Source organism: Sinocyclocheilus grahami, unplaced genomic scaffold (assembly GCF_001515645.1).
Source record: "Sinocyclocheilus grahami isolate Dianchi unplaced genomic scaffold, SAMN03320097.WGS_v1.1 scaffold139.1, whole genome shotgun sequence".
NCBI classification, from domain to species: Eukaryota; Metazoa; Chordata; class Actinopteri; order Cypriniformes; family Cyprinidae; genus Sinocyclocheilus; species Sinocyclocheilus grahami.
Genome location: NW_015505318.1, coordinates 299,190 through 325,767, shown reverse-complemented (window position 1 = coordinate 325,767; position 26,578 = coordinate 299,190). Strand labels below are relative to the sequence as shown.

At 37.4% G+C, this 26,578-nt stretch overlaps 2 protein-coding genes and 1 pseudogene across 4 annotated transcripts in view; all 3 read right to left on the bottom strand.

Moving 5' to 3' along the window:
* Positions 1–19,224, bottom strand: part of spata13 (spermatogenesis associated 13) — a 24,619-nt gene extending 5,395 nt beyond the window's left edge. Inside the window, exons 1-8 of one of the 3 annotated variants that reach the window (XM_016280288.1) lie at positions 18,653–19,224; positions 8,099–9,529; positions 5,594–5,632; positions 3,969–4,421; positions 2,512–2,656; positions 2,253–2,371; positions 1,328–1,507; positions 730–915 (exon numbers count right to left, since the gene is read on the bottom strand). In XM_016280288.1, coding sequence (XP_016135774.1) covers positions 730–915; positions 1,328–1,507; positions 2,253–2,371; positions 2,512–2,656; positions 3,969–4,421; positions 5,594–5,632; positions 8,099–9,529; positions 18,653–18,661 — 2,562 coding nt within the window. In that variant the 5' untranslated portion in view covers positions 18,662–19,224. Of the gene's footprint in view, positions 1–729; positions 916–1,327; positions 1,508–2,252; positions 2,372–2,511; positions 2,657–3,968; positions 4,422–5,593; positions 5,633–5,818; positions 5,882–8,098; positions 9,530–18,652 lie in introns of those variants that run through there. The other 2 variants (XM_016280289.1, XM_016280290.1) reach the window with 2 other exon arrangements.
* A 1,292-nt stretch (positions 19,225–20,516) lies between these two features.
* c1qtnf9 (C1q and TNF related 9) lies at positions 20,517–22,263 on the bottom strand. The gene is made up of 3 exons (XM_016280375.1): positions 22,245–22,263; positions 22,100–22,162; positions 20,517–21,286 (listed from the first exon to the last, which is right to left on the bottom strand). The coding sequence occupies exons 1-3, from the start codon at positions 22,261–22,263 to the stop codon at positions 20,517–20,519; spliced, it is 852 nt and encodes a 283-aa protein (XP_016135861.1).
* A 1,808-nt stretch (positions 22,264–24,071) lies between these two features.
* The window catches only part of LOC107591259 (transgelin-3 pseudogene), a 5,200-nt pseudogene continuing 2,693 nt past the window's right edge, over positions 24,072–26,578 (bottom strand).

The window sequence follows — 26,578 nt, the reverse complement described above, 5'->3', positions numbered from 1 at the left end:
GAAAAAAAAAAAAAAAAAGAATTTTTTTTTTTTTTTTTTAAATGTAGGATAATTTTTTCCTGCAGCCAAACGCTGCAGTAATAGTGTAAAATATTATAAATATTGAAAATAACAGTTTCTTTTTTATTCTTTTAATCTATATTTAAAATTTAATTGATTCCTGTGTTGGCAAAGCTGAATTTTCAGCATCACTACTCCAGTCTTCAATGTCACATTTCAGAAATCTTTCTAATATGCTGATTTGCTGCTCAAGAAACTTTCTTATTATTATCAATGTTGAAAACAGTTGCTGTTTAATATTTTTATGGAAAACATGATGCATTACTTTCTCTAATGAATAGAAAGTTAAAAAAGAACAGCATGTATTTAAAATAGAAAACTTTTGTAACAGGAAAAAAAAAAGTAAAAATAATCGGACCTAAACTTTTGAACGGTAGTGTATAATGCAGTATGCTAGTATTCCTATATTCCACTAGTGTGGAGTTATAGATCACTGAACTACTCCTGAGCACTACATCTATTCTGAGAGATAACGTTATCTTGAAAGAAGGCAAGTGTGTTTCAATCTTGATCTCATATTTAAAATGACGTTTAAAATGGCATAGGAGATTGAATACCATTCAGGCTAAATTAAAGATAAGGGTTCTTTTATAATAGAGAACATACACGGACCACAAAACAAACAGATTAAACTAAAGCAAATGTGAAACAACTGGGATGGAGGCTCACCTCACAGATATCTTTGAGATGTTTGATGTAAACGCGCTCTGTGTCCATGATCTCTTTGACCACATTGGCTCTCATCTGTTGTCTGTGCTCTGAGTTTTGTTTGTGAGTATCTGGTGGGACGGATTCCTCTGCATCTGGTGGGATTTCTACACTATCACTGCTTGAATCCTCCTGATTCACCCGAACCTTGACAACAACGTATCATTACATTAATTCCAGAGGATCAACCGTGATTAGGCACAATTTTAAGACAACAATCAATTGTGATTGAGACAACTGGATAATCCACTTCTACAGGAAGTCTTGATCAGATCACCTAAAGCCTCTTTGTGTCTGATTGACTCATCTTGTTGGAGTTGGATTGACAATGGGATGCATTAATGTACAGCTCAAAACAATAAAAAGCATAATTCCGTACACCCGCATTTCTTCCAAACTGGTCAATCAGCACATGCAACCGTGATGACACATCTAGCATTTCCTCTTGGGTCACCCGGTGCAACCGCACAGGATGTGTTACTATGTTCAAGTGTTACTTTCAAGCTGTGTGGCTTTTGTTTCACATTCATTACTCCAAGAAGGTCATAGTACAACTCACTCGCACAAAGCTAGATGGAAACCAGGCCTCGTGGTCGCCCACTGCCCCCCACCACCAGTCCTGCTCCTGAACATCCAGAACACGGATCACATCCCCGGCTTTGAAGGCCAGCTCCTGCTCTTCCATTGTGACATGGTCCCACAGAGCCTCTGCATACACGGCATGTCCCGACTGTATGTACTGGAGAAAGAGAGAGATTGTAGTCAGGCCAAACATATTGAGGCTAAAGGTCAAACATGATAAGAGCAGTACGGAATGACAACATGCACACAAAGTGTGACGATCCCACATAAGTACATATGCAAACACGAGAACAACTCCACATGAACACATGATTGAATAGATAAGATAAACAGTGAAATATGACCTGTACTGTATAGCACAGCCCATAAGTGCAAACAACAGTAAAAAAAGATTAAACACGTGTGTAAATGTACTAAAAGTAGATTTCATATAACATTAAAAGTGCACAAAGTAACTTTTACCACTGTAAAAGAGTTTTACCCCTACTGTAAAAGCTGAGAAAATGAATAGTATATTTCTTAAATGTTTACATTAATGTTCACAAGTTGAATTCCAGTCATGTCTAAAAAAAATGCAATCAAATAAAAATCTAAATACAGTCAGTATACAAAAATGAAAAGATCTAATATTTAAATTAATTTATAAACATACACATTTGTACTTATACATTGTACTTATACTTATTCATTTTAAACTGTATGCATAAACTGTAAAAATTATATTACAATAATTTACAATATAATTACAATTTTAACTAATAATAATACATTACAATTAATAACACTATTACATCATTTTAATAAATTATAATATTACAATTAATAATTATTACTAAATAATACATTAATAATATATTTTTTAAAATTAATTATGATAAAAAAAAATGAAAATTTTTGTAAACCTGATTGAGCGTGAAAAGTTCGACTTCTGGTTGTAGATATGGTGTTCCTTCAGTCAGTTCTTCAAAGCTGCCGTCCTCCTCACTCACACTATCATCAAGCATTGGATCAGAGCTGCCATCTATAATATGACCGCATTGAATGAAGTTAGAAATTATGCCATAAAGAATCAATATTCCCTCTCCATCAAAATCTCAGCATTGCTCTCATGTTTGTAGGTCAAGTGCACACACTCATGCATATTAACAAAAACAGGCTTACCACTGAGCACTCTGCGTCCTTTGCGCCGCCCCATCCTATCCAGTCCGATAGGTGTGCTTTGGGAGAAGACGCAAGGTCTCAGACGGGCAGATACGGCCCGGTATGGAGGCACTCTATGAGAGGGCACTGGAGGACGGGATGTCGGCTGAAACAAAGCATGACAGATTAGACTTTAATCGGCAGCCTTAAAAGGAGCCCACTGTCCAGCAGGCCTTATGTTCAGAGTTCAGTGACTGTACAGAGCAGGACAGTGACCTATGATTAAATAACACTGCAATTTCAGCTCATCCGCTTGGCCAAGTACATAACATTACAACCATAACATTGAATTTCTTGCTGAATCTCACAAAGAAATGTGTCGATTAGATTTGCCAGAAAAAAAAAAGAAATAAATTAATAATTATTATTATTACTACTACTATTGTTATACAATGATATGATGTATAAAAACAATTTATACATTTGCAGATCCATTAAAATAATAGAACCATATAATTGTACATTAAAATGTTGTAATAAAATTAAGTAATGTTTTGTTTTTTTACAAAAAATAGTTTGAGATCAAACACTGCAGCACTGCTGTGGACTCCCTGTTGAAATAAGAATTTTTAAGAAAAATTAAAAAAAAAGTCCTAAAAACAGGCTTCATTTTCTCATAGACATTTTTTTTACAGGTTTTGTTAGATTCACCATTTAACAGATCAGTCAAACAATGCATCAAGGAAATGACTGTCTGATGCAGCATTTCTTCAAAATAACACATGGATCACATTGTTACTTAACAAAAGTAGTTAAAATCAGGGTCTAAAAATTTCTTCCAGACCTGAACTGACATTTTAAACCCATAATGCTACACCCCAAGGGAGAGACCTAATGGGACCATATTAGTGTTTAGATCCTACAACTTCTGGGATACTTCTACAGTTACCATGTAAATAATTTTCAACGCTGCTGAACACTGTATGAAATACACTAACTACATTGTAAATATAGCTAGACTTGACTTAGTACTTTACATATTACCTGAGAATACTTAATTAATGCACAGATTCACACAAGTCATATTGATAAGAAAGCATCTGTTCACAAAATAAATGGCAATGTAAGCAGATTTCACAAGGCCTATCAGAACAGTGGGCAGAACAAATGCTTATGACACATAAATAGCTGTTGTACTCAAAAGAACATGGGTTTGAATCAGTCCTATATCATGGATAATGCTTTAAGTGTTTTTTTTTTAACACCACACATAAAATGTGCCAACTACTTGATGGTTATTGTCCCAGAGACTTTAGCTAATCAGAAATACCAGCCTCAATCAATGGACCGTTTGCATAACCAATGGAAGACTGGGAAAAGTGTTTGGCAAACCTGCTCTGAAATATTTGATTTGATTTAGCTAATGGTGCAGATATTTAACAACAAAACAAAATTTAGAAGAAAAAAAATGGCCTTACAGAAGGCAAGCTTTCAGTGTCGTCCTTCTGCTCAGTAGTTGGGGATGAATAAAGATCCACTCCTCCAATAACAGAGATGGGACGTCTCTTTCTGCTCTCTGTTTGAGTGCACACATGACCATTCTCTGGTCTGTGGCTCTCTGTGTAGCTGCCATTGCTATTGTAGTCCTTTTGGGAAGTGTAGTCCATAGTCTCGGACTCCCTGTCCTCCTCTGGGATGCAGTATTTTGAGCTGGCCAGCTGGCCATAGTCAGACACTGGCCGGGGTCTGGAGCGACCTGCCCTTTTCCTGGGCACTACAGAAGAGGAAGAGTCACTGGCAAAGGGTGGAGATATTGGTGTTGTTGGAGTTACCAGGGGGGATTGTGAGGAACAGGTGTTTGTGACAGGTGAAGCAGCAGCAGCTGAGATCTCATCACTTTTGAGAAACGCTTTTGTGATATCTGATGAAGCCTAAAGAGTCAAAAGTCAAATGTCATCAGTTTATGCTTTAAGACCTACAACATCAAATAAATGATTTAAATATTTTTCCACAGACATTAATGCGGTCAAGACCCAATGAGTACATAATACAAAAACTATAGCAAAACCTAGAGTGATTATAGTTCATCATTAGTGATGAATAATGATGAATTAAATAAAATATGTAGTGTTGTCAAAAGATTAATTGTGATTAATCACATCCAAAGTAAAAGTTTTTGTTTACATAATAAATATACACAGTACACACACATATATTATGTATATACAAATACACACACATACAGTATATATTTTGAAAATATTTACATGTATATATTTAAATTCATATAATATATATTATATATAAATATATTTCATATATAAACATTACTTTTTCTTTAATTTATACATGCATGTTTGTGTAAATATACACAGTACACACACATATTATGTTAAAAACCATATTTTGGATGCGATTGATCATGATTAATTGTTTTGACAGCACTAAAAATAATGCAAATGATTAACATTTCAGATAAATATCAAAGCAAGGCTAACTTGTTCACATCAATCAGTGCTAAATAATAAATTAAGAACTATTAACTAATAGTTCCGAAATGTACTTTCCCAAAAAACATTTAATCTTCTTCACAACTAAAACGAATACATTTCATTTGTAGGCATACATAATGGTTTTATTATTAGTTTTTAACATTATTTTTATGAATCAGATACATGAATAGACGACTACACGAATCTGAAAAATATACTTCTATTTTTTTTTTTTTGTTAAAGTTAAATGAGTCTTCGCAAAAAAAAAAAAAGGCTATTTAATTGAATGTATTCTTTTCTTAAATTTGCAATGATTGCTAAAATGTATAGAACTATAAATGAAATCATAGGCATACTTTTGTTGCAAATTTACAAATATGGTGTAAATCATTACTGATTTTTATTCTTACAATTTTGACAAATGGGGCAAGTGATAGTGGCAGAAATTCAGAAAGCCAGTTTTTAGTGATAAATAAAACTGATTTTTAAAGCAGTAATGTTTGACAAAAAAAGAAATAAGCAGATTGAACGGAGGTCTGTCTGTACAAAATGGTAATGTCAGTCTGCAATAAATCCACCATGTAAAAAATACACAAAAATAGATATCTTACCTCAAGATCATCAATCTCCCTCTCTTCAGTCCATAGACACTGAAAAGGCACACAATAAATAAGCACCATATTGAAGACGGTACACAACACATATATGCAAACACATCTATGCACACAAGCAAAGACAAGCAAAACAAAGTTTGACTGGGATCGCTCTAGCTTGTCTACTTCTTTCCGTTACATTCCCCTGACCTATTGGAGTCGATATGCACTTGGTTTGATTACTGGACTTGGGCCTTTGGGTTGATCTTCTGGGGAGGAGACACTGTCCTTGCTGATACGTGTTAAGTGTCAGGTCTAGAAGCTGCGTTTAAGCAATCCCGCTAATCATAAACATCAGCTAATCATTAACTCTACCTGCTGTGTGCCTCACAGCTGAGCAGCCCATGTGACACTGACGCAATGTACCACTCCAGAAGAACGACTGTGAAATGAGATGTCATTCATCCAATAAAAAAAAAAAAACAGTTGTCTTGTTAGAGGGAGTGATCAACCAATCAAACCAGAGCAATGAAAAGCATTGGTTTGTCCTGATCGACTACAAAATGATTTCAGATCGAGGCTATCACCCGTGTGAGGAACATATGACGCAAAGCATTAAAGTTCATGCTTCAACAACAAATCTGTGTCTACTGTCTACTGTAATTTATGACTTCCTATGTTAAGGTCAAGGTCATCCAATGAACTAGATTGTTCCAGTTATTAAGTGTTTAGAATTAGATTACCATGTCCTCTTTGACTTTATGGCAATCGCTGATTTGACGTTCAATCTGACAACTGTCTTGTACTTTTTTTTAGAGATTTCACATTTGGTCTGAAAGAAAAATGCTTGTTCAGTCTTGCTGTTTATTATCAGCAAGACTCATTCAAACAACAACAACAGTTAATCAATATCGTCTCGACGAGGAAAAACAAGTTACGTATGAAATCTTGCCAAGCAAATATAAACACAAATTGTAACATAAGCAGCACACACTACAATTTTTCAGTTTTGTGCAAGTAATGTTTGACTCTGAAACGCATTTTGGGCCGCAAACTGCATGTCTTCAAGTAATGTTCTGGATTCAACACAACACCAGCATTTATAGCATAATGTCCCACAGAAAATAACTCTCTTAGTTCCCTCAAAAATAGTAGCTACAGTACGGTAAAAATAAAGAATGAATGAATGAATGAATGAATAAAAAGTTATTTAATTGTACTATAAAGTTGTCTAAACCATCTTTTTGTTGTGGGTCTAGCCATTCTAGAAAGATGAACTTTGAAGATCTCTATGTAAAATTAACTGGGTTTTACCATTTTACCTGGTCCTGACATGAGTGAAAATAGACCATTTTACACAGAAAAGACTGGTAAATAATTTTCATGCATGCTAAACATTTTTAGCTTTTACATGCACTTTAAAAGTTTGATTCAAGTCTAAAGCAATCTTTTAACTTCCTAAAATGTCATGTAATCACTTTTGTCTGACAGATATTGTACTAGTTTGAACAAACAATTGTAGCTTGATTTCATACAGCATGTACATACCTAGCCCTGACTACAATTACCCATAACGATTTGACACACAGTGTGTATTTAATCATTCAAATATTCTGTTGCACATTGTGTCTTCTTGGACAAAGCATGATTACGCAAAAATTAATTGTAGTTTGATTACAACTGTGAATAGGCCCTTTCGCACCGCTTTAGTTCCAGAACTAAATGTACGGTACTAAAGTACTGGGACGATTTTGTGCGAACTATTTCCCAGTACCATTTAAAGGGTTGCATTCGCACCGACAGTGTGTACTAGGAAGTGACGTAAGCCGGTCGACAGCGACGTCATTTGTGCGCGATGTTCAACAACAGAAACAAAGCACTACGTTAACAAAAGGAGGATGGAGGACGCTGTGATCGGAGCTGTGTTTTTGTTGTGTCTCGCGGGTTTCACAATAATGGACATGGAATGTCGACGTATACGTAAAGCGATTGAAGGAACAGGAAGGAGGACTAAGAATCTCCAACGACAACTGGCAGTGCTACATTTGCTACAAGTGCCTGCACTTCAGCGTCCGTCCAGCTATCGCTGTTTTCCATACTTGCAAAATAAGTTGACATGGTTACAGTATGTTTACACAGAGTTTTAAATCATGGCGGGTGAGGGCGTTTCCGTACGCATTTGGCCAATCAATGTCTACTTACGTCACGATTAGTACCAGTTGTGCTGGTTAGACCCTGCTCCGGAGTAGGAGCCAATTTGGTTCTCGAAAAAGGCAGTCCGGTACTAAAATTGCTCCCAGTTCCGGCGGTGCGAACATGCCGAAAAGTGGGTAGTTCCACAATTAGTTCTGGTACTATGAAAAGGTTCCTGCGGTGCGAAAGGCCCTAAAGTAAATGTGCATGCTGTGCTTTTGCATAATGAGAACCATTATTTTTTCTGTGGTAATTGACATTACGCCACTGTCTGTAGATCTAAACTTGTATTGAAAATTTGACAATATGGACTCATTAAGATTGTCTTACCTCCAAGTTGACATTAACACCATTGACTGTCTGCTTTTGACTGGGGCTTGAGCACTGCTTGGGCATGTGAGAGTAGTGGTTATTTATTCCATTTTGATGGCACTCCATAGGTTCACAGTATTTTTCCAGTGGGGCTTCTGAAGGGAAATCTGTTGAGGACACAGCCACCTGAACATAGTCACTTATTAGGGCTGTTGTTTTGCTGGGAGGCTCCAGAGAGTCATCTAGAGTGGAACTAAAGACAGCGGGGCAGGAGGGTGCGGGGTGTAAAATTGGGGTGTGTTGGTGAGTGTTGGCCTGCTGGGCTTTACTGGGTATGGGTGAAGGCCTCTGCTGGCGCCCACTCATTGGTACACATGGGGTTCTGCGGGAGTAGTCATCATGTAGCTGACTGAGAGGTGACAGAGGTTTTCTGGAGACGGGGCCTGGTGTGTTTTTACGCTTGACCGACAGGTCGGTTAAACTACCGACAAGCTTTTGCAAATGTCCACGTGTCCTCATGGGGCTTTGACGTCGACCTGAACCATGTTCCTGCAAGTCAACCAATGAAGAACTGTTGGTCCTCTGAAGGAATATAGTACTGGGGCATTCCGGGTTCTGTGGCTCAGCTTTGCGTCTAAAATGACTTTTGAACACATGGAGATTATCTGCACTCTTGCTTAGTCTTTTGAGACCCTTGACATTTTCTTGAGTCTCAAGGTTCTTGCCAGGTACGACGGACTCCACAGTGCTCCTGGGGTCAGGCTCACTGTTAGACGGGCTCTCTGTCTTGACTGTGTCAAGCAATGAGATCCGTCCTGCCCCATAAGCCTTGCGGATACTCTGAGAGAAATGGGAATTCCTCTGAAACCCACTCAAATCCTCCTCACAATCATCTTCATCCAAAACTGAAGATGTCTTTCCAGTTTGAGCGGTTCCATTTGACACTTTGTCAGTTTCCTGGATTTGATTGGTCGCAACCTCTCGTTTGGTTACTAAGAAACTACCACCATCTTCAAACGTCGAGGACGGATTTCTCTCCTGACCTGCTGCCATTGCATTGCTCCGGCTCTGGATTCCTTGGAGCACAGAAGTCCGTAGTTTTTTGAAAGAACCCATGACACGGAAACTAGCCAATCCAGACCAAGCCTGTGGTGTGACAGGTGGTCCTCTGAGAGGAGCACTGTCCTCACATTTTGTCTGGGTGGAAAACAGACGTACAGCCCTGGAGGCATACAGCTTGGCCTGGCCATCAGCAATCACAGGAACAGTCTGGGCCTGAGAATTCAGTCTGTTAATCTGGTTCTCTTCATAGCAAGGCTTGGACAGGACTGGCTGCATATGGACCGTACAACCAGACCTCAGACTTGGATTCAACAGCTGCTCCTCTGTGAAAGGGTCACCCTGTGGATCATTGTTGTTAGAGGAGCCCTGTGGGTCCGATGAAGGTGCCTGCAGAACCAGATTGAAGAAAGTTTAATCTTGATGAACAAGCTGACAAATCAGCATCAAGTCTTGGAACAAAGGACACAAACCATGTGATGTGGAGTGAGACAATAAATGACCTATTTGTTTTGTCTGGGGAAGATTTTAACTTTACACTTCAATGAAACAATACAACACCAGTGTGATAAACAGAACCTTGATAAGTCACATGATGAAAGAACTTTCAACTATATCCTTATATTACCGGTTTGATTACTTGACCTATGCAATATTAAAACTCAGCACAGGTGAAGCAAATCAAAGTGTTCTTATCCACCCACAAGTGTAAATCAAGCTTCAACGTTCCACTTATGGATGAATAATGCCTTTATCTGGCAAATTGGAGGGTGTCAGTAAGTAGCATGAGAGCCTTGCTCACGAGTAGGTTGCACGAAGTGCTGTAAAATTTCCTGTAAACGATTTAAGCTATGCATTTTTGCTAAGAAAGTGAGGCCTCTCTACACCAGGGTGTGGACATTGTTGCCTGGTGCGATGTTCGCTATGATGAAAGGCTTTTGTGAGCATGACTAAGCAATGAAAATCTCTAATCCATTGTGATTAATGCAATAAATTGCCCAAGGTTTGGAGTGAGGAGAGAGGGGTCCACTTTAGGAGGTTGAGCTGCTTTAACCCATTTTTTACCAAGTAAGAATGAACAGATGTACGATATGCTGACAATCATAAATAAGTCACATCAATTTTAATATCGATATTTGCTCATAAAAGCCCCCAAATGAAATAAATTGTGTCAATTGCTGAGATTAAATGTGATCCAGTCTTCTTACCCCACTGAGATGTTTCTCAAATCTCTTGACTTTTTCATGTTGTATCAAAGATTTGGACCTTTGACATTATATAGTTTAGAACCACTTCATTGTTCTGAGTCAACCAACTGTCAAGTAATATACAATGGCCATAAAAAATTACACTTAAGCAAAATTGTAAAAAAGGTTAGACATTAATATAATAACAACTTAAAAATTGAACACATTATGTAATATCAAAGCAAATGTTAATGTCACAAATGAGCTACGCCCTTTCTAATAAACAAAACATTAAATTCATTTTCAACCAACAAGTATTATGTTTTTAATCAGCTGGTGTTAAGGTGATTTAAGTGGATGTGTGAATTTAGTTTCCTTCAAGTTCACAGTTCATCACATTAACTATGGAAATATTTATTGTTTAACCATCAGAATTACTTTTTAATCTTCGTTTTATCTTTGTTCTACCATTTAAAACTTTTTTTAAACATGCATTATATATTGATTGATTGTTTCTGGCATCTTTCTTTACAATAAATGCCACTTGGTTTAAGATTTTGTTATCTAATGCAAACATTCATATATTAAGTGTGGATTGAGTGTTCAAACACTTCCTGGGACCACTGTATAGATATAGATTAACCACATGTACCTTTTTGACCTCTTGTCTTTCTGTGTGAGCATTGGTTGATTCTGGCTCAGTTTTCAACTCAAATGCTGATCTCTATCACATCAAGTCCTGCTACCCATAAACACTCAGCTCCATCGAGGCATGAGGAAGAAGCTGCCACCTGACCTTTGTGTTTAACTAGAACTTTAAAAGAATGCAATTAACTCAACTTCCAAATCACTCCACAGTCTACTCACATGTCCAACGTCTCTGTGTTTAAAGCTGAACTTCTCTCCTACTCTTCCTCCTGTTTATCGTCACTATAAGAATTAATTAAAAGCCCAAACAACCTCTGTGCAGCTACCAGCTGGAATCAGGCTCAAACTAAACTCCTTAAACAAGTACTCAGACAAACATAAACACGAGCATGCCACTAATACACCCAAACACACCTACAACTAATATGTAGTGATGCACGCATACTAAACACTATGTCACACATGACATTCTTAAAGCCAAGCACGCCTAATTATGATGCATACAGACAGCAGTCAAAAACGACTTTACTCATTTTCCAGCTCCAGATGGAGGAGTATAAAGAATTTATGCTTCTTGAAAAACACAACTTCCTTGTGCCAGAAAAAAATTAATAAAAAAAAAAACTTACGTAAGGGTTTTAACACAAGGAAGAACACTCACAGAGGCATTAAACATAGGGCTCCATGATTAATCAAAATAAAATGTAAAAAAATTATTGCGATATGGCTTAAATATGACAACAAACGAGAGGTTTTAATGGCTGCCTAGTTTCCTACCATAACAAATGAGCAAAATGAAGTAATTAAGACACATAAATAAACCTTTTGTAATTTTACAGTGTAAAACATCTTTTTTTCTTAGTCTTTTTATTTTAAAGTGAAATATTACAATTATAATATTTCTTATTTTGCATTATACTTTTATTTATTTTTTTGGTTTAATATTTTTAGTTTTAATAATAATTATTTTATGAAATACAATCACAAGCCCAACAAACAATCACAGTAAACCTGGAGCTTTAAAACAAACAAAAACAAAAATAATCATTAAAAGAAAACTCATAGTTCTTAAAGGGACAGGTTCACTCAAAAAAAAAAAAAAATCTAATTCATTTGGTCAGCATCATGCTGTTCCAGATCTGTATGACTTTCTTTTAAGGAAAACAAAAAAACATTTTCTGAAAAATGTTTCAGTGTTCATTTTATGAACAGAAAAATATCTCCTTCTGTGCTCCACAGAAAGAAAAGTTACACTGGTTTGGAACGACATGATGTTGACTAAATTAGGGCTACAACAACTAATCGATGAAATCGATTATTATCGATTATGAAAATAATCGACAACGATTCTCATTATCGATTAGTTGGGTCTGCCCATAGTGCACGTCCAACTTCAGCCGGTCGCGTCCAATTACAGCACTGAATTACGCATTTTTATGGACAAAATGCATCTACAAATAGTGGAGGAAACAGAATGAGATGCTGCGGGAGAGTTACGTGATCCAAGCTGCTCAAAACATGAGAATTCTTTATTTTAAGCTTTAAGCGAATGCATTAACGTAATGGCTTGCCCTGGCGCTTTGGCAGATGATGCGTGTGCGTCCTCAGCGCAAAAACTTTCAGTTTACGGTCATATCCTTATGTATAAATGTCACAAATTCACGCGAGCATTTCCATTTTTGCATAAAGGTCCGTCCTGACAGTCTGTGTTAAGTTTTAATCTTTACTGAATGAGTGGCGCGTGCACGCGGCAGACAGACGGAAAACAGAGACAATTAATAATCAGCGCAAAAACATTAATTGTGCTGAAATATCTGTTGTTGAAAGTTAAATCGAGGTTTAAAGGTCAACATGCATTGCGAGTATTTTATGAGAGTAGGAACTGTAAGGGGATAACAGCGTGTAATTGTCTGAATATAAATATCAGACGCTTCATAACCGCCTATTACAGGATAAAGAAATGACGGGAAGACGTGACTGTGATCAAAGTGAACGTGTGTTCTCTTACCTATTGGATACAGTTTGTGATTTTATTCGTCTTTATCATCTTTATTATTTTCATTTTTAATGCAGAGATTTAAACTATATTCACTATATACATCAATGCTTAAATTTATTAAAACAAATGTATGTTCCATGTGCCACTGCTGCTCTAAACTAACAGTACTGGTGATTACCAAAATAATTTTTTAGCTTTCTGTATGGGTTAGTCCTCCAATATGTGTAAGCTCTTTAGTAACAGTAGTAGGCTATTTCTAATGCTATAATACAATTATTGCTGTTATCTATGAAAGAAAGGCAGAGCTTATAGTGTTTTTTTCCAGATACCCAATTACAGTCAAAAAGTACATAAACAATGCCAGCAAGAATGCAAGCTGTTATGAGGGGCATAGGAGGCCTTTTTTATGTGAATAAATACTATTTAGTTGTTGAAGTTTATTTGCCCAATAAATGACAAAAACATTTTTATTTAAATTATTTTTTGACAGATTCCTAAAATGTGTTTTCTCTTTATTATGACAGGTGGTCTAATAAATTGTTAAGCACTGTATGTTTTCATAGCATTCAGTTGGCACGTTTGTTTGAAGGACATTGGGCAGAATGTGGAATAGTGTGTTTATCAATAAAATAAAATAAATATTTTTTTTAATTATCGAAATAATTGTTAATTGCAGCCCTAGTTTTGAGTGAACTGTCCCTTTAAAATGAAGGTGGCAGCTGTGAAGGATGACATCGTACAGTACAACACAAATAAATACACACAAGCCCAAAATGATGCTTCCTGACTAAGGAAATTCCTAAGAATAACCAACCACACCAGTTTTCTTAATCTGCCCATCAAGACGAGCAAGTCTTGCCATGCTGTCACATCACTATGGAATGAAGTCTATGCTTGCTTTATTTAAATAGTAGTAGGAAAATTACCAGAGCCACAATTGCTACAAGCTTTTTTTCACTTTCATTTGGGTGGCTACACCACCCTTTAGCCATCCAGACTTTCTGCTTTATTTATATCTTTGTTGATTATCTTATGTTTATATTCAATGTTTGGAGTGAGTGTGAAAAGATTTCATTTGACTCACCTGATGATGATCCTTTCACAGTGAAAATGCTTAAGGAAGCTATAGCTTTCCTCATCCCTCCGGACAAGATTGCACTCGCTCAAACCCACATGATAACGTGCAGCACCCCTCTCCCTGTCCTAATCTGATTATGAGGCTTTATCGGTCTGGACTAGCATCAATATATCTGCATACTGTCAAACACACTCACACACATAACCACGTGTAGAGAGAGATGTTCACTGAAGCAATATCCTCTTAGGTTTTGCGTATGTGATTTATTATTTTTGTTTGGTTACTGATACCACCTACTATATTACGACCCAGTTCTCTTTTTTGTCAGTGAAAAAAAAGAAGCACAGTTAGGAGGCAAACACGCCCTGCCTGCTTCAGGCATGGGAAGCGTCAAGTAATGCTACATTTGACACCCCATTCATCTCACCTGTCTCATGACCTGCATTTGTCTACTCCAAGTCCACTGGTGGAAAACATGTCAAGAAAGTGCATGTCAATACAACTGAGAAAAAAACAGTGCTGAGCTTTAAGGAAAGGTCAGAACTGTCACTATACATGTGTAACTAGAAAGGTCTTGGGTAAGTTGCATTTAAAGGAACAGTTCTACCAAAAATGAAAATTCGGTCATCGTTTACTCACCCTCAAGTTGTTCCTAACTTGTATGAGTTTCTTTCTTCTGTTAAGTGCAAAAGATGATATTTTGAAGAATGTTGACGGTAGCCACTGACTTCCATAGTATGGAAAAACATACTATGGTTACTAACCGTAACACTAATGGAAAAAAATACTATGGAAGTCAATGGCTGCCGTCAACTGTTTGGTTACGAACATTCTTCAAACTATCTTCTTTTGTGTTCAGCAAAAGAAAGAAGGTTGGAACAACTTGAGGGTGAGTAAATAACAAAATTTGAATATTTAATAATTGAATATTCAGTATTATCGATTTAACTGCACTGACACTATTGGACAAGAATACATTTAAAGTGAAGTGACGTGACATATGGCCAAGTATGGTGACCCATGCTCGGAATTAGTGCTCTGCATTTATCCCACACACCCGGAGCAGTGGGCAGCCATTTATGCTGCAGCGCCCGGGGAGCAGTTGGGGGTTCGGTGCCTTGCTCAAGGGCACCTCAGTCGTGGTATTGAAGGTGGGAGAGAGCGCCGTACATTCACTCCCCCCACCTACAATCCCTGCCGGTACAAGACTCGAACCCACAACCTTTGGGTTACGAGTCCGACTCTCTAACCATTAGGCCACACTGAATAATGACATAATTCCTTCTGTAGGGCTGCTTTACAGCTGAAATTGAATGTGTTTTATAATTGATTATTTTTCATCATTAACACTTTTTGGTTTATTAATGTGAGTGAGGCTGCTTTGAAACTATTTGTATTGTATAAAATGCTATATGAATAAATGCGACGTAGTAACTCTTTTCAATGCAATTACAATTAATTTAAGAGACTTAAGATTTTAAGCTTCAAAAAGGTTGCAAAAGCGTCATAAAAGTAGTTAAAATTATGCCGAGTTCACACTGCATGATTTTTCACTCGCTGACAGGTTTTGTGAAATCGCCGACAAATGTTTGACAAATCGGAGGCAAATCGGTGCTCGTTCACGCGAGTGACAATCATGCAGTGTGAATTATCAAAGACGCGATCTGAGGGAATCGACACGTCGCCTGCAAAATATTTGGCTTGCTAAATATCTGGAGCTGTCGGCGATTCACAATCACGCTGTGTGCAATGATTTCTGACTGAAAACTACATCGGCGACAGCCTACAGCCAATGAGAGACCAATATACAGGGCAGAGGGAAGTTCGGGGAGGAGTTATAGACCAGAATATCAGTATTTTAATAGATATATGAACAATTATATCATACAGAAACAAGCACAAACATTTGCTTGACCAGCCACAACATCAGCATAACAGTTACTGCAAAATTATTTACCTCCAACTCTCTTTGCAGAACACTCAATCCCTGTTCCCTGCATCTCCCTCCTGCATAATCTGTTTTTCTTTTTCTCCTTGTAGCTGGAAATCAGCTCACATACAATTTGCGGGCTATATATATATATTTTTTTTTAATAATTCCAGTCTCGCTCGAAAAGATGTCTGACGCACGCGGGTTCTCGCGTTATTTCCTTATCACTTCTCGCGTGTGTTTTGTTGTGAAAGGTAGTTTGCGGACCAGACAGAGCTGTCGGCGATTCTTCCTATTGTGAAGTCATGCAGTGTGAAACCCCCTGTCGCCGATCCATCGTGCAATGTGAACACAGCAGCAACTGAATGCTACCCCCAGACAGTCACGCAGTTTGAAAACAACGGCGATCCGACGAGTTTGAAAATCGTGCAGTGTGAACTCGGCATTACTTGTCCACCTTTTTACAAGTTTCTCAAGTCATAAAATAGCTTTGTGTGAGAAACAGACTTGAAGTTATTTAGTGATAATCTTCACCTTTAGTGGGCGGTGAACCATAGCGACTGGACTGTTGAATCAGTAAGCTGAACTCGAGAATGGGATCAGTCCGGTTTGTGAACGATCCATTCAGACAGGTTTTGAGAATTCCATTATCTGTGATTAAAAAGATCCGACTCAAAAGAATGATTCGTTCAAAGTATCGCTAGGACAGATGTCAATCTTTTCATTTCTGTCCAATACAATTCAAAAGTATGATTTCAGAAAACTTGTATAGCGCAAAAGTGATATATGAACCACTTTTACGATACGTTTATGGTGGTTTTTTGTCATTTTGGAGCCAGTTCTCATTCACTTTTACTGCATATTAAAAACAGCAGCCAGAATATTTCTCAAAAATGTATTGTTTTCCACAGAAGAAAGTCAGTTGGACAGATTTGAAATTATATGACCGTGAGTAAATAATGACAGATTTTTTTGTGTGTGAACTATCCCTTTAAGCTGTATGCATGCATAGAATTCAAAGAATTGGTTGTGGCATAATATGACTTACAGACATAAGCACTTTCAAACAAATGCTTTCTACTGACAAAACACCATTAAATACTTAACACATCAATGCATTTGTGAGCTATCAGGGAGTAAGATCGTTGAGAAGAAGGTGGGAAGTGAGATTTAGCCTTAATTTATGGCAGCCATAGATTAGGAGGCACCCAGTGAGGCATTAAAGTTCCTTGTGCGTGTCTTGTGATAACGCAAACACTCTCATTATGTGTGGAGGAGTGCATTCCAGTGCAATCCAGTGTTGATGTTTTAAAGCAAGGCAATTGTTTAGAGAAGCGAAAGTGCTGGGCATAGTACTTTTAACCAGCTGTTACCATGAATTACATTACTTTACTTTTCCGGCATGTTTAATTTATTTGTCATAAATTATGATGTCAACAGCAGCACATGGCTTGCATATGACAAACATGTGGCGGACTTTAGACAATATATTAAAGCATGAGAAATGAGTCACTTTACAAACCTAAATGTAATCTATTTTACAAAAATCTTGAATGCATTTACAACAGTGCTTCTCTCACAGTGACTTTTGAAGTTGTTAGTGATTACTGGATAAGGATTTTAATCATTAGACTAGAATTATAATTAATATCAGATATCTTAAGTTTTCATTTGATAAAATATTTTAGTTAAGTCAAGTCAAGTCGAGCTTTATTGTAATGTGTGGACATACAGAGGAATGTTAGAGATAACTAGAAAAACATATACTCATTTTTCTAGGCCTTGAAATCACACTTTTCACAAAGACATTATTTCAGTTTGCAAGGTAAACAAACATTTTTATACTTTGATATAAATAAATAAATAGTTCCTTTACAGCACACTTGGTGGTTTCTGCTAAAATAAATAGCCTACGTTTAAATCAACCAAAAACCAGTATGCTGGTCTAGGGTCAATCTGGTTTTAAGAAGCTGCCCCATCAGCTTGGCCAGACCGTGAGACCAGCTAAACCAGTTCAGAACAGCAAACCATTGTAGCCTGGTTTAAGCTGGGTTTTTTCAGCAGGGTTGCTGGGCACACCTAGTGGGCCTCGGCCCCCTTGTTGAGAAGCAGAGATTTATAAATCACTGAGTGAAATGTTTGTTTTTTAACATAGCTGAAAAATCCCATTTGGTTCCACCACAGAGAAAACCTTTCAAGCAGGACAGATCAAGACAAATATTTCAGAGCGAGCTGCGGGTATGAATGAAGGCGATTACGGAGTTGGGTTTTTTTCCACGGAAGAAAAAAAGCTGTAGTTTATTTGTGAGTTTAATTAACTCCGTCTCTATAAAGCTCTTTAAGAAGCACCTCGCGACCCCAAACAGCCAACCAACCCCCTCCTCGTCTTCTCGGATCTCCCTACAAGCTTTGCGCGCTCATACACCCCCCACATCACTATGGCAACCAGTGGGATCGATATGCATACACACAATACCCCTCCTCCTCCTCCTCCCTGCAGCTTCTTTTGAACCCAACGGAACTGGCAAGATGATAAAGAGCTGCCAAACGTTTGAACGCACATTTTTAACTCATTTGACACATATATTATCACATTCATAATTGACAAAAATCAGTATGGCCTTTCTAAATAAATGGGACGATTATTTGTTACTTACACGCCGAATCTTACCTTTATCATACTTCTTGAGTGCTATCTTGGCCCGGTGTCACAACACTGGTGCGGCTTCGATCGACTCGTCAGCCGCGACTAACTCCTCCGACGGTCCAATGTCCGGCGAATTACGCATATTAACTTCGCGGAAATCGTTAAACTGCCTAATGGTGAATGCGAAAGTGCACAGTGAACAGTCAGCCAATATTTCGTCCGGTGAGTGTAACCCCGTAGACACAGATCTATCGGGACGGAAAACTTTCCATGAAATGTGTGGCTCAAGCACTCCCTCAGGCGATTTAACGGCACATGACCGAAATCAACCGGACACGAGGCAGATTTGCGGGTCGGAACGGCTTCGGGTAAAAGTTTAAAGTTGGTTCTCTGCGGTGGAAATGCTCAGCCAGAGAGCCATGACTTCAGGCGTCGTCGCGACGGTTTTGGACAGCATCCGTGCACTTGTTGCGCTGATTGCTTCGGGGCGGAGAAACAAGTCGACTGTGATACGCGGGTTGTAGTCTGCCCACGGGATGCCTGCCAAAATCACAAACCCTATGACTGCTAGATAAATATGGTGATATCACAGTATTTCTGCATTTAGAAAACATTCTCCTCAAGATATGCCTTGACTATCACTAGACACGTTTCAGCCCTTAAAACCACTATATTATGCTTTTCTGTTCTGCCCAATAAATATGAATAAATACTAAAGAAAATGTTAGTGCTACTTGTCTGTGCAGAACTCGCAAGGGTGGATGCCAGAGGGTTGCTTTGCGGTTGCTAAAATGTGCCGAGTGTTTTTAGCTTAGTTAAAATGTGCCGAGTGTTTTTAGCTCAGTGCTAGGTGTTGGCTAGTTCTTGCTTGGCCCCATTAATTTGTGGCCTCCATTGTACATCCAAGATTATTTTAGGCATGCTTAATTTCTTTAACACAGTGTGGGATGAGAACAAATATGTTTTCCCCCAAAGGGTGTATTCAAATTCTCCATGTAGCCTATGAGCCTGTAAATTATATTTAAACATTTGGCAGATGCTTATCCAAATTTATCCCCAGGATATAAAACCCATGACTTTAAGGTAATATTTGTGTTGCTACCAGGTAAATTCTCCATGAAATCAAAATGGACAATTCTTCTTTTTTTAACGGAATGTTGCAATGTTTATTAGGCTATAAATAAATATTATACTTATACATAGGCTATAAATGAACTACACAACAATCACATGACTTTAATGTCACCATCATTAAGCTTCTGACAACTCATCAGTCTTTAATAATTTTCCCTGAAAGTTTGAACAGCATGATTATAAACAATGAAGCTGTGAAAGCAAAGAAATAAGTAAATGAATTTACCTGTTGAGGACATTTAATATTTCTGTAGTCACATTTAGCCACTTGTTAGCAACCGCCTTTTTCAAGACAAGGAAAAGCTTTATAAAAAATCACAAAGGGTATTACATCATTTTATGTTGTAGAATAAAATGTGACAATATCTTGAGCTTGTGTTAATCATGCACAGACCTTATTTTAGGCATTTAACCTAAAGCCCACCATTGACTTCAGGATGATTGAACCATAAGTGCTAAAATACTAACTTGTTTTTGTGTTTTTGCTTACAAAAAAGGCATTATCCCTGCAGCACTCTATATGGGAGGAAAACAATCTCAGCTTCTTTTTCAGGCCGACTTTAAGCTACAGGAATGTTATGATATTTGCTTTAGCAAAAATACAGAGACACATCTTATTTGTCACAAATGAATATAAGAAACATAATAATTTAAATTTTTACAGAATATTATGATGACACCATTTAGTGAATTTAAAATATCTTATTTCAAAGCATGGTTTTGTACCACTAAATTCCCATTCGTAGCAGGGTCTTTAGGTTGCAAAGAGGAGAAAGCCAGAAAAAACAGTGTCGTCATCTTCATCTGCATATAACCCATTAAATAGCAGTTTATCAGCCACTTGCAACCACACTTTATCTCCGGCTTCCAGTTCTAGGACTGCTCCTCCAGAAGCTTGGTCCTCACCACCTTGATAGCTGTCCATAGTGTAGATCACTCGCTGACTATTCTTCATCAGGACCACTTTTACATTGCGAGAGAACACAGTGATATGGTAGGTAAAATAATACACTCCTCTGATGGCACAAGTAAAGCGGCCGGTCTGAGGATCATAGTGTCCCTGACGGTTATAGATGATTTTATCAAAGAGAACTGGAGCATTAGCAGCAGGTAATTTGGAGCTTTCGCTCAGTCTGGCTGAGAAGGCGCTTTTTGGTATCTCAGGCATGTCCCCCTTTGGGCCTTGCTCCCCAATGTCCCCTTTTGACCCTTTCTCACCACGAACACCAATGCTGCCTTTGATACCTGGATGGCCGATTTCACCTTTTGGGCCTGATCGCCCTGGGGGCCCCAAAGGACCCTGTATGCCCTTGTCTCCCTTATAGCCAATGTCTCCTTGTGGTCCCACAGGGCCTATAGGACCCACGTCCCCTTTGATGCCCTGTGGTCCAGGCAAACCAAGTTCTCCCTTCTGACCTTTTAAACCCAGTGGCCCTGGGAAGCCTTGGGGCCCCATTTTGCCAGGTGGACCCCTTTCTCCATTGTCTCCACGCTTCCCCTTTGCACCAGCTATGCTAGGAACACCTAAAAAAGAACCAACCTGATGATAGGCAAATGAAATGCAAATATTCACTATAGCATCCATATATATATGTAAGGGCAGGCAAGAAAGTACATTTCTAATCTTAAAATAGCCTACATGAGGTTAATACCAAATTGTATTTTTAAAATATATTTTGTAAATACAAATATACACTGAAAATATGTAACCTCTTGAGACCCTGCAAAACATTTTAGGAAAAAAAGTGTATTTTTTCATGCCATTACACAGTTTAGAGCATTAAAAAATGTAAAAATAAAAATAAAAATGTTATTTCATTCATAAGTTATACTACGTCCTTGGTAGAGGTAGAGGCATAAACAATACATTTTTTTAAAATCACCAATACATTTTTAGTTTTCAGGATTATTTTTTTTTACCAAACTTTGTATAAAGATAATTCTCAACTGTATAAGAGAATGATTTGATATACCATTTTTCTTTATGCAAAATGTGTGTAAAATGGCCATAAACAGTTTTTCTCATTATATATAATGCATCTATTTTTTTTTAGGGCAACATGTAATGAAAAAAGAAGTGTAATTCACTAAAATATAATGTCCTCATATGAGGATGCAGGGACTCAGGAGGTTAATAAATGGTAAGTAAATATATGAGGAAATATAAGTAACTAAAACTAATCAAAATATATATGAATGTAAATATTTTTACATTTTTTAAAATATGTTTTGGCCATTTTTGGTATATTTTTTTATTTAAATAAATAAATACAAAATTCTCTTCTTCCTATTATGGGAAGATTTAGAAAAAGACACAAAGACATTATTAATATTTACCAGGTTCTCCTTTATCTCCTTTTGGTCCATCTTTACCAGCTGTGCCGCATGTTCCTATATCACCTTTAGATCACAGAAACAGTTGTATTTTTGTATGTATCGTATGAAACACTTCTATTGCATGCAAGGAGGTCAAAATCCTAACCAAGCTTGAACTTTACCATCTAAATGTCAAATATTTCTGCAAACATCTTTCCAAATATTCTTCAATGTGCCACACTAAGAGAAACGCCTTTGGAATATAGACATATGAAATTGTAAATTAAAATATTGTTATTTTACATATTGCTAAATTAAATATATAAAAATAATTTAAGGCCATTTTAAACATATAGGTTATTATATGTAGACTTGATTCCATGTCTTGCTCAGACTCATTGTTTCGACTCACAAGACTTAAATATGTTGTCAGGAGCAATATATTGTCATTTTGTGTTTTTGTATTTGATGAGGCACGGTTACGTTTACTGTCACTTGGCGAAATTTCATTTCACAATCCAGTCATTTCAAAATGATTTCATGTGATAAAGTTCCCATGCAAATTTTGCTCGTATTCAAGTTGGTCAATCAAATTCTCCACCTTGACCATCAGAAAGCTGTCTGGTTTGAAAGAGACTTCTGTGTGAGCGGTGCTTCATTAATCACTACACTATTTTCCCGCTAATGTGATCTCACCTTAACCAAGTTCCAATGCTTTAGCAACTAGATCAATATCCTGATAACCCATAATGTATCAACAAGAACTTTTTTAAAATTGTAAAGGACTATATTAGCAATTCAAGAACCTCAAGTATACTTAAAGGGGTCATATGATGCGATTTCAAGTTTTCCTTTCTCTTTGGAGTGGTACAAGCTGTTCGTGAATAGATAAGATCCCTAAAGTTGCAAAGACTAAAGTCTCAAACCCAAAGAGATATTTCTTTATAAAGTTTAAGACTGATCCACCATGCCCTCCTAAAACGCCTCGTTTAAACATGCCCCCACATGTCTACGTCACAATGTGGAAAGATTTGCATAACGCCGCCCAAATGTTCACGCAAAGAAAGGAGGAGTAACTTTATTGTTGGTGCCACCGCCATGTTGTGAAGACGCTGTGTGTTTTTTTTGCGAAAGTGAAACTACTTTGTTTGGCCTTCCAAAAGATGACACGACTAGAAATCAGTGGTTAAGTTGTATTTACAACACTGTTCCAGAACAGTTCAACCCAAATATTCAGATGTGTGCAGCTCATTTTATGGAGGAATGTTTCCTGATCCTGGTAGACTACAATGTCAGCTGTTCTGACTCAAAGTCTGTAAGTACGTTTTCATATTTAAAGAATTTGCCACTGACGATTCAGTGAGCAGTGTAGTGTAGCGTTTGTAGTTTGTCATTTCTCCGATCACAAATGCAGACATGGTTTTATGTTTACGCGGCGCGATGCAACGCAATGCGTCAAAAGACAGTATAATCCGTAATTATGTCCCCACTGGACGCAACAAATGCCTCGTTTATAATGGCTTTTATCTCTTCGCGGCATCACAGTATGGTGAGGGGCGTAACATTTCCGTCACACGCTTGAGGTATTCGGCCAATCAAAACGCACTGGATAGCTGGCCAATCAGAGCACACCTCGCTTTTCAGACCGATGAGCTTTGTAATGACGCGTTTCAGAAAGGCGGGGCATAGAGGAGAAACAATAATGTACATTATGTGGAAAATAATGCGTTTTTTGAACCTTAAACCGCATAAACACATTTCATTACACCAAATACACAAATTAATGTTCTTTTTAGCAACATCATATGATCCCTTTAAGAAACTCAAGTATACTTAACATTGTACAATATTCTTTAGGCTTAACTTCATGCCATGTTACATTTTATTTTCATAGAAACAAAAACACATTAACCAATCATGTTAAGGTACCAATTTATTAAACATTTACATCAAACATGGTCACCAAAACCAAGCTTATGAAACTGACATGGAATGTTCACACACAACAACGATGGACAACACAAATTAATATATTTCTACATTTATGACTCTCATTAATCTGCATACAGTACTTCTGGTTAGTATGTGCATTGACTTTTTACTTTTTTAACTTTTGCTATTAAAACAGCAAAAGAACTGATCACAATAACCCAGCAATAACAGCAGGTGCAATACAGTATTTGCAAGGGCAAACGTTTGTCCTTTAATGTACATTGTGTAAACAAGCATACTGTTGCTGTCAGTTATTTGGTATATCAACACTGTTTGCTCATTGAGAATAAGGCAGTTGTTTTGACTTGCTTAGATAAAACGATCACTTTGCATACATTTAAAAATAAATAAATATATTTTTATCACAAGCTGAGCAAATGAAAATTAAAATAGATATGCCTAGCATGCTCTAATATCTTAAAACCTCTATGCTTCAGTTTCTGACACTACTAATACTGCTCCTCTTCATCAAATAGATGCACCATCAAGGAACACTGCTTGGTGAGGGCTGGGGTGAGAGGGTTTAAGGTCTTCTGGGTGTTGCTGGGCACTAGTATAGTTTTACATAATCTGCCGATGCATGCCGTAACCAGTCATGCCAGCCTGAGATGCCCCACGGTTACTGCCCATCTGTAAGCCAATCAGATTCTGCCCCTGCCGCAACTGCTCCTCAGAAAACTCTTTGTCGTCCTCCTGTGCAGCGAGGTCAAATCCTTCCTGTGGTCAGTGCTCAAAGATGCTGGACTGAAACATCCATGCGGCGGGGGACGGGGCGTGGCTCCAGCGCACTGTCCGGTGCGCGGAATCACCCTATGGTGAGGCTTGGCTTATGAATATTAATTAGCTTACGTCGGTGGACGCTGGTGGAAAGTTACCAAGTAGCATCGCATCTTCGTGACTTAATTAACATTCATGAGCTGAGAATTTTCGTCGAGAATATCAAGAATGACACAAAATGGGCCCTATGGTACAGAATCAGACTGCATTGCAATAAATATATATTATAACAAAATCTTAGTTTTAAAACAACGAGTTGTACCCAATAAAAGTATATATTTACACCTCCCTATAACGTTAAATCCGTTTTCGTAATGCCAGATTTAAGAAGTAAAATGTAAAACGGTTTAAAAACGGACAGAAAAAAACCCCAGGTCCTTTTGCTCTTGTCCTCTCAGTAATAAATAACCAAGCCCATTTCCAATTAGATTAAGATGCATTACTAATGCATGCAAATTCTGCAGAGAAAAAAAAGGTGAGTAGCACGTGATAAACAGGAAAACCAAATCATCTATTGCTAAAATAATTACTGAATTCTTTAAGCATGGCTTGAAGCTACTTTAGCTACTACTAAATACACGTTTTTTCTTAAGTAGACCTAAGCGAGTAAACTGAGGAATTTAAATCTTTAATTACATAATACGTAATAAACGACAAGGCTGTATTAAATTACATAATGTTTTATAATAGTTTAATAGTGGCTAAACAACATTAAAATATAAGGCAGCTTATATAATACTAGCAAGCTCTTCTATTGACCAATTAATGTGGTTTAAATGACACCTAAATGATGTATTCACGTCTAGTAATGCTTTATTTTGTGTAAACTGCTTGGTGCCATTTCAACAGTGTTGGGAAGGTTACTTTGGAAATGTAATAGGTTACAGATTACTTAAAATGTAATAAGTAGTGTAACTTTTCAGTTACTTTATTAAAGTAATGTAACTGATTACATTTGATTACTTTTCTAAATTTCTAATGTTTTCAACTGTTTATCATTTTCAAACATGTAAACCAGGCAGGGCAAACCTTACAGTAGTACTCAACACTCATTACTGTCACACTTTTGAAATTCTTCACTTGAATTAAGATTATATTTACATTTTAAAGTCGACATTGGATGCAAAATTCACTTTTACATGGTGTTTGCATATAAATGTATCTTAGCAGTATGTGGACACAACCACCCTACAATGATAAAAATCCATTCACTCCCTTTTTTAATCCCCCAAAATCCTAAACAGTCCTGTACACCTGCTCCCTGCACGTGTAAATGGTGCGTAAAACGTTCTTCTGAGTTCATTTTGGCAAACTGATGACACTGAATTTGATGCATTGCCGTAATAATATCTTACAAGTTCGTCTGCTCCGGGTTGTTTTGTTTTTTTTGCTGAGAGTTGATAACCTGTTTAGCTTTGGGTAAAACGCAGCTCTTGTCACTGTCACTTTTTACTCAGCCGCCCAATCAATGGAGGAGGGGCGGGACAAATACAACACCGACCAATCATCCTACTTGTACAACAACTGAACAACAATAGAGAAGTTAATATTGCTGGTTACTGCATTTTTATATTCAGTAATATTCTTCAAAATGAGATACTAGTAATACGTTACTGCCGTGGATATTTCAAATCATAGCAACCAAAGCGTCTCAGCTAGAAAAACGCTGTGCCACCAAGGCGTTCTCCAGCACCACCAGCTGGCCGTTTTAAGAAGAGCGCCTGACAGTTT